This window comes from Argiope bruennichi, chromosome 8 (assembly GCF_947563725.1).
Source record: "Argiope bruennichi chromosome 8, qqArgBrue1.1, whole genome shotgun sequence".
Taxonomy (NCBI): Eukaryota; Metazoa; Arthropoda; class Arachnida; order Araneae; family Araneidae; genus Argiope; species Argiope bruennichi.
The window spans coordinates 120,491,031-120,505,165 of NC_079158.1; the positions used below are offsets into that span (position 1 = coordinate 120,491,031).

General features: G+C 30.4%; 1 protein-coding gene across 2 annotated transcripts in view; it reads left to right on the forward strand.

Annotated features, from left to right (window-relative positions):
- Positions 1–994: 994 nt before the first annotated feature.
- Positions 995–14,135, forward strand: part of LOC129980985 (kelch-like protein 17) — a 141,956-nt gene continuing 128,815 nt past the window's right edge. For both annotated transcript variants that reach the window (XM_056091548.1, XM_056091549.1), the window contains exon 1: positions 995–1,108. In XM_056091548.1, the coding sequence (XP_055947523.1) occupies positions 1,044–1,108 (65 nt within the window). In that variant the 5' untranslated portion in view covers positions 995–1,043. The remainder of the gene's footprint in view (positions 1,109–14,135) is intronic.

Here is a 14,135-nt window from a genome sequence, read left to right on the forward strand (position 1 = left end):
GACCCTGGGTAATTCAGAGAACGCCATGCATTGGTGCACAATAGTTAAAAAAATAGTGACATTTGGCGAGATTTTAACATTTTTACTGAAACATTCATGCGATCCTTGGCGAGTTTTTTTTTGGCGGTTCGGTTCATCCGGTTCCTGGCAGGTGGTTAATAGTATTCGAAAATCGAATTTGTGTTTCAACCGCGTTTTCCCGTCCGATTAAAACGAATATTTGACACAAAACTACAATTGCAGATACAAAACCACATATCAAATTCAATATTTTTAAGACACAGTGTTTTTGAGTTATGATGCTTACATACTTTTGAAAGTGCTAACCGGCGGATTGTCAATCCCTTGTTGAATTCGGTTCAAAATTTGATAACTGTTTGCACTGGAAATATTAAATTCGTACACCAAATTTTATCCATCTAGTTCTCTCCATTTCGTAGTTATTGAGTTAGCTTCTATTGGACAGCCAGACAGACAGACTTCCTCTGAATGAAGTTCGCTTAAAATCTGATAGAAATCTACGACCAACTCTCACCCTCCACCTGAAAGTATTTTTCAGTTATCTTTGTCACACAGAGACAAGCAGACATTTTTCAAAAATGTGTTTTTACAATTCAAGGAGGATTAAAACGTAAAGATTCGTCAAAATCTTGAGTCCGATTTTTTTCAAAAATCGATTACAATACTTTTTTTACATTTCGTATACGCGAGAGTAAAAATGGGCCCTTCCTCTACAAAAGTGCAATGAAGAAAAATTCTTATCGAAACTTACATCACGCAAACTCGGCTACCATAATGAAAAACAAGTACCTCACAGTAGTACATCAAGAGATCGAAAATAACTCTGCCCGGCCTTAAAATACCCATCGAAGACCAACATGCCGACACTCCCGCCCGGCTGGAACTAGGCCTCTCCCGAAACGAAGCCTTTCTAGTGCTTCCTCCCTGGCAACCATTCATTGCACAGAAACGGGAGAAATCTCCGGTACATCTGGCGTGATCCGGTACAAAAGAAATCCGGTTCTTTCTTTTCCAGAACCATCATGAGTCCGTACAGGGACTACAAATTCAGCAGCATGTCATTTTCGGACGAAAATGAAAATAACAGGTAAGGTTTCTTTCCGAAGATTCCGTTAAGGAATGAATTCCTTTGCAGCAGATGCTCGCGAGGGAGGGCCGGGGTGGAGGATAGATATATCGAACGGCTCCGGCTTCTTGAACTAGTGCCCTTGTTTCCGTCTAGTTCCAGGGAAGACGGCGGTTTCTTGTTTGCTTGACAGACAGGACGCAGGGATAGCTGTTTGGCTTCTGCTCTAGCAGGGTTTGCATGCTATGATTAATATTTTTGAGGGGGTGTTTGGAATTTTTTTAATGAATATTTCTTCCTTACATTTATGAATATGGAAAGGGACGCTTAGTTGCAAATTTTAGTAGCAATTTCTCAATATTTTTTTTATATATCGAACTGAATCAGACTTCAAATGTGTAAGATTTTAGAATAGAATAAAATTTCACTATAGAATCTCATAGTAGAAGAAATCAAAATTTTCCGGGGTGCTTTTTTGAAATTTATTCTTCGACACATTTTATTTTGATTTGAAGATTAGAGAATTATACATTATCGTTACACACAACTCAAATGCTGTATGCTTGTATACTTAGTAAGCGTATTGTTGTACATAAATGTAAGAGACAAAAAAAAATTAATAATGAATGAAATATTAATGAAATATAAAATGCTTTCATTATAACTGAAAATAAATTAAATTAGTTTGTGTATATATATAATTATAATACCACTTTTATGATTTTTATTCAATAATATTTCAACAGTGATTTAATTTAAAACTACGCAATTATAAAAAAAACAACATAATTTTTAAGGTTTTGTTTGGTAACTATTTTTCCTTTGTTTTATATTTTCATCGGATTTGAAATAATCGAATGATTCCTTTCTCATATTTAGTAGCACTTGTTTAAATATTTTATTTATAGAATTCTGGAATTTCTGGAATTTGGTAGAATTTTAATTATCTGGATTAATTGGGACCTTAGTTAATCCGGATAATCGAGTATCTGGATAATTATTAAAGGATCCTTGAAAACCCTAGAAAAAAAAACATTTTTAAAGAGAAATAAAAAAAAAAGCAAAATTTGCTTATAACCAATTAATTCAATATCTACAAAAACAATGTGTGTTTACAGCTTGTATACATTTTTTTTAATTTATTGAAATATCACTACTAAAATATACCCTCAAAATCAATTTTTTTTAGCTATTTTTACGTTTTTACTTGGGAAGACTTTATTAGTTGTTCCTCCCATCCACCTAAACGCGGTACTGATAATTGAAGATACAGATAAGCGAAGTTCGGATAATTGGTATTCTATTATGCCAAATATGCAAAAGATTTGATCAATAATTTGTTTGTTCTAGAAGTTTTTGTGATGAATAACATCAAAATAATTTAGAAAAATCAATTATGCACTGTTTTTTATTTAATAAAATATGGATTAATTTATTTTATATTCAGTAGTGGGTGACATTTTTCGTATTCCTAAGGGCATAATGTTCAGAGTTTGTTTAACTTATTTTTTTTTTCTATAAGAAAAGCAGAAAACATCTAATGGAAGAAACACATTATAAATACATTTATTACATAAAAAGTTACTAACTGAACTTTGTTTCTAATCGATCGAAGAGGCGATGCTCATTTCTTGCTTGTCTGGGAGAAAATGAACAGGAATGTCTTGTCCTTGTTGAAGAGGCGATGCTCATTTCTTGCTTGTCTGGGAGAAAATGAACAGGAATGTCTCGTCCTTGTTCTTGCAATGTTAGCACGCTGATTAAATATATAGAGGAGGTTCTGTAGATTCCTTCAGCTGCCATTGGAATTCCTTCAGCTGCACTTGGTTCTTTGGTCGATCTCATAATATAAACGTTTCGTTACAAAGTATTAAAAAAAGCAGTGATTGTTTGAATATTTTTTTCATTTTGAGAAATTGTTATAGCTGTTTTTTGAATAGCTGTTGTTTCTAATCGATCGAAGAGGCGATGCTCATTTCTTGCTTGTCTGGGAGAAAATGAACAGGAATGTCTTGTCCTTGTTCTTGCAATGTTAGCACGCTGATTAAATATATAGAGGAGGTTCTGTAGATTCCTTCAGCTGCCATTGGAATTCCTTCAGCTGCACTTGGTTCTTTATTGGTCGATCTCATAATATAAACGTTTCGTTAAAAAGTATTAAAAAAAGCAGTGATTGTTTGAATATTTTTTTCATTTTGAGAAATTGTTATAGCTGTTTTTTGAATAGCTGTTGTTTCTAATCGATCGAAGAGGCGATGCTCATTTCTTGCTTGTCTGGGAGAAAATGAACAGGAATGTCTCGTCCTTGTTCTTGCAATGTTAGCACGCTGATTAAATATATAGAGGAGGTTCTGTAGATTCTTTCAGCTGCCATTGGAATTCCTTCAGCTGCACTTGGTTCTTTGGTCGATCTCATAATATAAACGTTTCGTTACAAAGTATTAAAAAAAGCAGTGATTGTTTGAATATTTTTTTCATTTTGAGAAATTGTTATAGCTGTTTTTTGAATAGCTGTTGTTTCTAATCGATCGAAGAGGCGATGCTCATTTCTTGCTTGTCTGGGAGAAAATGAACAGGAATGTCTTGTCCTTGTTCTTGCAATGTTAGCACGCTGATTAAATATATAGAGGAGGTTCTGTAGATTCCTTCAGCTGCCATTGGAATTCCTTCAGCTGCACTTGGTTCTTTATTGGTCGATCTCATAATATAAACGTTTCGTTAAAAAGTATTAAAAAAAGCAGTGATTGTTTGAATATTTTTTTCATTTTGAGAAATTGTTATAGCTGTTTTTTGAATAGCTGTTGTTTCTAATCGATCGAAGAGGCGATGCTCATTTCTTGCTTGTCTGGGAGAAAATGAACAGGAATGTCTCGTCCTTGTTCTTGCAATGTTAGCACGCTGATTAAATATATAGAGGAGGTTCTGTAGATTCCTTCAGCTGCCATTGGAATTCCTTCAGCTGCACTTGGTTCTTTGGTCGATCTCATAATATAAACGTTTCGTTAAAAAGTATTAAAAAAAGCAGTGATTGTTTGAATATTTTTTTCATTTTGAGAAATTGTTATAGCTGTTTTTTGAATAGCTGTTGTTTCTAATCGATCGAAGAGGCGATGCTCATTTCTTGCTTGTCTGGGAGAAAATGAACAGGAATGTCTCGTCCTTGTTCTTGCAATGTTAGCACGCTGATTAAATATATAGAGGAGGTTCTGTAGATTCCTTCAGCTGCCATTGGAATTCCTTCAGCTGCACTTGGTTCTTTGGTCGATCTCATAATATAAACGTTTCGTTAAAAAGTATTAAAAAAAGCAGTGATTGTTTGAATATTTTTTTCATTTTGAGAAATTGTTATAGCTGTTTTTTGAACATTTTTTTGAACTAATACAACAGTAGAATTTATCTTCCCCCTCCTAATAATAGTGGCTTCTTTATACTTAGTCTCAAATCCAAAATCCTTTGCAATTTCTCCAATTTAATCAAATATGAAAAAGTACTTTATAATTTCATCAATTCTAAATTTCGCTGTAATTTCACAGCGTTTTTCGAATTTAAACTACTTTTATACTACATTACCATATATTTGGATCCTGTTTCCTGTTAATTCACCATGCTTGGCACAGCATGGTTCTTGCTCTAGTAAAACCCAATCAACCAACCAACAAAAAGCGGTACCTCAAAATTGGCAGGAGGGGGGAGAAGTTTCCGACATGGTGATTTTTTCTTCACACCCTGGTGCGTACAGAAATGCTGTTGGATTGGCTCCCCCTTACCGATAATGGCCTTTAGGATTCAGCCATAATTCCCGCCAAAACTGCCGTGATGTTTTGGTTATTGAAATGTTGACTTTGAGGGATGGGAAATAGCCTTTTGTAATTCTATTTGATCTTAGTGCTGGATGAAAAAAAAAGTTCAATTGATAAATATAATTTTTTTTTCTAGACGAGGAAAGACGATTTTTTTTCTACCCCCATTCATAAAAACATCAATTACAAAGTATTTCTTGATTCGAATTAAAGGTGTTTTTTTTGTTTGGTTTTTTTAACGATAGTAATCATGCATTACATAAACTTTATCAACTGGATTTCGCAAACATTTTATTTTAAATACAAGAAGTAAAGCAAACTTTTAAAGAACTTCTAATTTGTTATTGACTTTATTTCTTTATTTGCCATTAGAGAGGTGGATGTATAAAGTTTTCAAATATTTATATCCTTGTGAGACGACGGAAAAAATATACTATTATATGAATTGATTTAAAAACAAACAGCATTTTGAAAACAATTTAAGAAGCGACTTGAAAAATAACAGGATCAGTCTTATTCAGTTCATTTATTTTATCTTTTCCTTCCAATCATTAGCCAGTTTAGACAAAAAGTTTGTTTTGTAAAGTGTTTAGATTCGCATTTGGAAAACATTTTCGAAATTGGAAAACATTATTGTTTATAAAACACCAAAAAATTCATTTATTTATCCATTTATAGAATTGATCTTCTTCATTTGATTAAATTAAGGATTCAGTTTCCTAATTTAGCATGATTTATTCTCATATTTTTTTCAATCAGTAACAATGGATGCATACTAGTATAGAGGAAAGAACTATCAAGTGTTTACAAAACTATCATTGCTTTGATTTTATCCAAACAGTTTCATGCTTAATTCACAAAGAGTAACATGTTTCCTTTTCTTTCGCTGTTTCATAGTTATCATTAAATTTTATAGATCAGAGTAGACTTATTTTCCCATTTTTCTTGTCTTGTCTTTTTTTTTAATTATTATTATTCTTTTTGTTTATTGATTGTATATGTTACCGGCAAAGTATGAAATCCGGCATTCAATAGAATGCCTAGGCACTGTATATGATACTTAAAACTATCCGGTAATATACGAAACGATTCATGTTTCGTACAATTCCTAAGCATTCTATAGAATGCCAAATGAGAAACCGACAACGTATGAAATACATCTCCGATTCGTTTCGAGTATCAAGTTATCATGCTAGAGAAGATGATGAAATTGATATTTTGTGTATCCTTTGTTTCAAAAGTGAAATTATCTATTGAAGATAAAGTAAATTCTAAAATCAATCTGGAAATAAAGCCAAAAAATAAAAAAATCATTTCGCAAAAAATTTTCCGTTGCTCCATTAGGAACTGCTGTGAGAGTTCCTATTCCTGACATCGACAAGGGGCGAAGTGATTCGTGCAATATATTGGCAGTTGTAATGAGTGCGACACAGGAGTGTTTCTACCTACTTGGAAATTCTGATGCGGGATCTCAATTCACTTTCTGCCCTAAGAACTTGCTTAGAATTGAAGATATTCCTGATCATGAAATTCCTCTCCGGTCAGTTGCAATTGCTCAGTCTAGTGGAAGCGGTCAAATGTATGCGTAAAACAAAGTGCCAAAATATGAAATGCCTTTGCGTGAAAGATGTGATGAAATTGTAATTCAAAATGTCATTCAAGCCTACCATGTTGTTGCAACAAGTAGGTTATTTTTTATTTCTTATTTTTTATATAAAAATTTTGTTTCCCTTAATAAAAAAGGCATAAATTTTATTTTGTACAACTTTCATTTTTCTTTACGTATTTTGAATAAACCTTTTTAATGGCACTCACATTGTTTTTTCAGAATAACTTTTATTTTTGAGGAATGTACGCCAATTATATAAAAACCTTATCTGGAATTTTTTTTCATATTTTACTTAAATAGAATTTGTCATATTATAAAATGCTAGGTATTATATACAATGCCTAGGGAAAGTATGTAATAATTCTCATATTTCATACTTTGCCTAAAAACGTCCGGTATTATAAACAATACCGGCATTTCATACTTTGCCGGTAACATATATAATATTTTATTTGAAAAAAGGAAAAAATTATCATCTGGTATTTTAAATTATATTTGCATAAATTTAGGGAATAAAAGTTAGAATTCTATTACTATAAACGACGATAACTGTACTGATGTCTGTCTTTCAAGGTTTTGATTGTTTATTTATTTATTTGTCCTTGCTACTGAAACATCGAGCTAACCAATCTAGTATATTTTGATGCATTTAGCTGTTTCCAAGATATATTTGATTTTATTAAAGCCACAACGTGCTCATTTCTTTCTATTTCTTAATGAATAGCTCGTTCTATTTGGGGAATTTTTATTTCGAATTTCGATGTACATGAGAGTTTAAAAGGTCACTTGAAATTTTAGAACTCGTCCACACCATTTTTTTATCTTTTAAATTAATTACTTCTAATGATCTAACTAAACTACAGCTTTTAGAATGAAAAATTTTGCATTTGATGAAAGTCAGACTCGTCTTGGTCTCCCTAAAATATTAAAAAAAAAATTTAAAACAAAAGTGACAGAAAAAGAGGCAAAGTTAACTTCATTTCATACCTATTTATTACTTTTAAAGACAACAATTAAGAATCACTTTGAATTATTTATTTTTATTTATGCGGTATTTCGGAGTGTCCATTGCTCACTCTCCCTTTCAATTACAACTATAGTAAATGAGCATCGGTTTCCTTACCATTGCCAATTCATCAGCCATTTGCTAAATTAAAAAGAAAATAAGATAGCACGCGCGCGATAGAGATGAAATTAATAATTAGGATTTATGTACTATTTGTAATTTTAAAAATTTAGAAATTTTTGAAATTTTGACAGTATTATAGTTTTTAAAGATGAATAAATTCTGAAAATTTTTTTAACAAACACATATATCGTTGCAATTATATGGTTATTGTTTTTATATACACAATATTTAACATTTGGTTAAATATGATTCTTGAGTTTATAATAACAATAATATTATAGCGTACACATTATTATATACATAGTATGTTCCAATAATATTATAGTAATATATTATGTATATAATAATAATAATATTGTTATAATATGTGTATATAATAATAATATATTAAACATAGCTATATAATAATATAATGTTTCAATACACATTTGTAACGATATATTTTCACACATATATCGTTACAAATGTTTTCTATGTCAGATTTGTCATAACATTGACCAAAAACATTTTTATAGATTAGCTGCAAGAGTTTTCAAATTGTTTTATGTGATTGTTATACGTTGTCACAAAATACATGTTTCGACTACTATACCAAGTTTCGCGTCTTCTTCTGTATTTGGTTGGTGACACGATATATGAGTAATATTATGTAGGATTTAAAAAGATTTCTTTAATATTTTTCTTTAGGAACTTTATATAATACTGTTTTTGGAATATTCTGTATAATTCGTTTCGTAAAAAGGCGATCAATTTTGGATTAACTTTTTTTACACTTTTATACAGAAAAAAGTAGATATTCAATAATTAAACATTACGTTTGTTTTTGATTAAATTATTCACTCCAGGAAAGTTATTCTTCTATAGATGATTAAACTTGAATTTTGCATAAATGAAATAACAAAAAAATTGCTTCGCTGATATTAGAAATTATTATAATTAAATGAGATGTAACAATTAAATGAATGTATATGTGTGTGTAATGATATTTTAAACTCTTAATTTACCCCATAGTAAAATGCTCTCTTATTTTCTGATCTCATTCCTTTTAATAATTCAACTGAATCTGTGTAAAAATTACTGCGCAATCAATCTAGGTCTCAAGAGAAAGTGATCCCTTCGGTGCCCTTGAAAAGGTGTCAAAGGTCACTTTTTCACCACGTGTATTCCATTGACGTGTGGCCGGAAATCCCATGTTATATAAGACTAGTGATTATTTTTTTCGCGCTTCTTTCATACTTCTGCTTTTGTGCCGCGCTGCGTCTGCTTGTAAATAAATTACTTTCCCGAGATGGATATTAAACAGAGAATAAAACGGAATTAAACATACAGAGTTTCTTCACTGCTTGTTAAACCTGCTGCTTCAAACAAATAATGTTACATATTATTTAGTTTAGTCGACAGGATTCGAATAGTATTATATATATATATATATATATATATATAGGACTGGGACAAAATGCCCATTCAATCCCATTTGGGTCAGTGTCTAGGGTACTGATTAAGAAACTTTTAAATAAAACAAATAATTTATTTACAGTAAACACGATTAAAAGAACATTAACAATTAGGACGGGAAAGATTATCTACATTAAAGTTAGAAGTAAAATATTTAGATGGCACAAACGGCGAAGCTTAACAAGATGTCTGCTCATAGCCAAACTATGCAACGCCTCTCTGCTCTCGAGCGAATGCCAACAGCTCATTTTATATAAAATTTATGGTCACGTGACTTAGCACTTCCGATTAGTAGAACCCATGGTGCCATCTATTACAATATAATAAAACTAAATTGAATTGGATAATGGCCACTAATTAAAACTCCAAACACACACACACACATATATATATATGAAATACTTTTCGAAATTCTGTCGGCTCTTTAATATGTAACATTATTTTATTTTAAGCAGAATGTAGGTGCGACCAGCAGTGAAGAGACTTAGTAATTTTTAAAGTTCGATTTATTCTCTCCGGGAGGCAAGCATGATTATTTACAAGAAGGCGCGGACATCGCACGTCCGCCACAAAGCATTGCAAAAGCAGAAGTGGGGAAGAAGGGCCGAAATAAATTATTCCTCGCCTTATATAACCTTAGATTTTGATAGGGAAAATGTTTCTTCACAGTGCTAATATATTATTATGTTTCTGATATGGATTTCTGACGCATGTCAATCACGTGTAAGGGAAACACAAGGATTTTTTAGGAAAGAATGTGCTTACTGGATATTTTTACCCCTTCACTCCGAGCGTGTGAAAGTATCTCGGCGTTTAGCTGACTAAGCAATTTTATAAAGCTTATCTTGAATTAATTAAGTAGAGAAAGTGGAATTGGATCACGAAATAAGAGAATATTTTAGAATGAAGTTACTAGGGCTAAATTAGGATAAAATCTTGGAAATTAATTAAATTGAAATTAAGAGTTTAAAATATCATTACATATATATATATATATATATATATATATATATATATATATATATATATATATATATATATATATATATATATATATATATATGTGTGTGTGTGTGTGTGTGTGGTAAATTAACTCCACGAGAGGGCGCTCTGAGTTCTGAGTACGGTGATAGCCAGCAGTCGGAGGGCAGAGTTCAGAGTTCACTAGACGAGGGGAGAGAACGGACGTCCGCCGAGAAGGGTGCGACCGGAAACCGAGAAGACGCGATACTCTGAGAAAGGGCCGAAACTGGAATTCTTGCGTTGAAGAATTCCTCTGCAAATGCCAGTGTACCACGCGTAGGTAGGAAAGATCCTTTAAACAACATCAACTGTCCATCTTCATGTAATATAAATTCCTTCTTCATCATCAGATTCTCACCTGTAAAAATCATCATAGTCATCCTTTGTTAATCAAGAATAAAAAGATTAAGCAAATCCAAGTGGACTGATGCATTAAGACCCATCACACCCACACACACACACACACACACACACACACACACACACATATATATATATATATATATACACACGTCTCAGTTCTGCGATTTCTATGCACTCACCATTTCTGAATAGGATTTAATGGCACAATGCCAAAAAATATAAATAAAATTTGCGCCAAAGGAGAATGGAAGCTTTAGATACAGAACATTCTGGGATTACATGAGAGAATGATTGAATAATAATAAGTATTGTATGCTGCTGAATATAAAACGTATAATAATTCCAGATAATCATATACAACACACACAAGACATAGCGCAGAACGACTCCATGTTTATTTACAAGAAATTACCGTTACTATCATCACGTTGCCATACAAGTAATACAAAGTTATAATTATAGTTTGATTTATATACCGTTATTCTTGAGCGCGACAAAAAGTTAACTTGAAATAATAAGATACTTTGAACATTTTTGTATTCTATGTAGTTGATTTGAGTTCATTCATTTTCGAAAGTGTTTTTTAAAACATTTTATACCTCTCTGTCGCCTTAAAAATTCAACTGGACACATATACCATGCTACTGCATACAAACAAACATAATAGGAAATATAACCTTTATTCATTTATTTTTTGTGATTTCCTGTATGAATGATTGAAACTCCTTTAAGAAATATGGTAAATAGAGGGTTGCCAACAAATGATGTTGATAACAAACATCGTTTTCAGATGGATTACATTCAGTAGTCGATTATCCACTGTACGCCAGGAAACAGCCTTCTCTTCTCTATCGAAAGCCCGCGCTCCCGTAAAGGATGAATCACGCTCCCTTTCTAAAAAAGCACTCACTTTCGCATAGAGGGCCGGGATGAAGAGAAAATCAAAACACCGTCTCATTTCCCCCCAGGGCCCTTCTCATAAGAGGCTGGGTTAAAACGACACTCGGGCGGGGTAGGAGGAATTTTCAATTTCCGATCGAGCCAAATGAATGGTGAGAAGAGCTCCGCTTTTGGATCGGGGCACTGGAGATAATTCGAACGGATGAGAGGTAATCATCTCTCTCAGTCAGTTGATATGCCAAGCGATTTCGTTGAATGGACCATGACAGGCAGCGGTTATCTTTGTACAAGGTCTTCTTCCTCTTTATCCTTCCTCGTTTCAGATTAGAGCTGAAGCTCGGAAATATTTTGTTATAGTTGAATATGTTTTATTAAGAAATAAAAGTGTTATAAAAAAAGGATAACAAAGCAACACAATTATCTTTCCTTTGAGAATGCAGTGGATCACCTATTTTCTTCAAACATTTCTATACATTCTCTTTGTTCTCATACTAACATAAAAACATTTATTTCATTCCTTTTTTTTTTTTTTTGAATTGCAAAAATGTTTAATTGTAACACCTATTCTATTCTTGGGGTATATGTGAGAGAAGTAGCACAAACAATGATGATACAATGAGTAAATTGTTATTAACGAAGGTGCAATTGTCCTCCTTAAGAACTGACAGCCTTTCTGCTGATTCATAATATAATGTTATTTCTGCGTGTGTTTTAAATTTAAAAAAAAAAAGGAAAAGAAAAACACTCATAAAATGAATAATTATTGAATAGAAATCGAACGCATCGGTATTGAAATATCAGTAGACTATCAGTTTCGAAACATCTGAGTTAATCAATTAATATTTTATTTTCTCTTATACGAAATATACAAGGTGAAAGTATTATAATATAATTAAATATAAGTAGGAAGCATACGAAATATACAAGAAGAAAGTATTATAGTATAAGCATATATACGAAATATATAAGAAGAAAGTATTATTAGAAATATTCAGAAAGAAAGTATTATACGAAATAAAAGAAAAGAAAGTATTATAGAATAAGTATATATACGAAATATATAAGAAGAAAGTATTATTAGAAATATTCAGAAAGAAAGTATTATACGAAATAAAAGAAAAGAAAGTATTATAGAATAAGTATATATACGAAATATATAAGAAGAAAGTATTATTAGAAATATTCAGAAAGAAAGTATTATACGAAATAAAAGAAAAGAAAGTATTATAGAATAAGTATATATACGAAATATATAAGAAGAAAGAATTATAAGAAATATTCAAAAAGAAAGTATTATACGAAATATACGAAAAGAAAGTATTATAGAATAAATATATATACGAAATATATAAGAAAAAAGTATTATAAGACATATTCAAAATGAAAGTATTATACGAAATAAAAGAAAAGAAAGTATTATAGAATAAGTATATATACGAAATATATAAGAAGAAAGTATTATTAGAAATATTCAGAAAGAAAGTATTATACGAAATAAAAGAAAAGAAAGTATTATAGAATAAGTATATATACGAAATATATAAGAAGAAAGTATTATTAGAAATATTCAGAAAGAAAGTATTATACGAAATAAAAGAAAAGAAAGTATTATAGAATAAGTATATATACGAAATATATAAGAAGAAAGTATTATTAGAAATATTCAGAAAGAAAGTATTATACGAAATAAAAGAAAAGAAAGTATTATAGAATAAGTATATATACGAAATATATAAGAAGAAAGAATTATAAGAAATATTCAAAAAGAAAGTATTATACGAAATATACGAAAAGAAAGTATTATAGAATAAATATATATACGAAATATATAAGAAAAAAGTATTATAAGACATATTCAAAATGAAAGTATTATACGAAATAAAAGAAAAGAAAGTATTATAGAATAAGTATATATACGAAATATATAAGAAGAAAGTATTATTAGAAATATTCAGAAAGAAAGTATTATACGAAATAAAAGAAAAGAAAGTATTATAGAATAAGTATATATACGAAATATATAAGAAGAAAGTATTATTAGAAATATTCAGAAAGAAAGTATTATACGAAATAAAAGAAAAGAAAGTATTATAGTATAAGCATATATACGAAATATATAAGAAGAAAGTATTATTAGAAATATTCAGAAAGAAAGTATTATACGAAATAAAAGAAAAGAAAGTATTATAGAATAAGTATATATACGAAATATATAAGAAGAAAGAATTATAAGAAATATTCAAAAAGAAAGTATTATACGAAATATACGAAAAGAAAGTATTATAGAATAAATATATATACGAAATATATAAGAAAAAAGTATTATAAGACATATTCAAAAAGAAAGTATTATACGAAATATACGTATTAGAGAATAAGTATATATACGAAATATATAAGAAGAAAGTATAATAAGAAATATTCAAGAAGAAAGTATTATACGAAATATACGAAAAGAAAATATTAATATCTAAAAATTCGAAACCGAAATTTTGTGGTATTTTCCATACTTTAAATCTGAGTACGTTTTCGGAATGAAGTGAATCAAATTTAAAATTCTATCATGTTTCGAATGAATGATTTGTTCTTAAAAATGATTTGTTAAATGTTCTTAAAAATATTTTAGTAATATATCGACATACGAACTATTTACTGAAACAAGAACGGATGTAAAGATTTATCAGAATATTCTTTATGCATTCTTGTCACATTCGCGTTACGTCTTTATTAGCTTCGTAACTAACGAAATATTTAATGGACTCGTCGAAA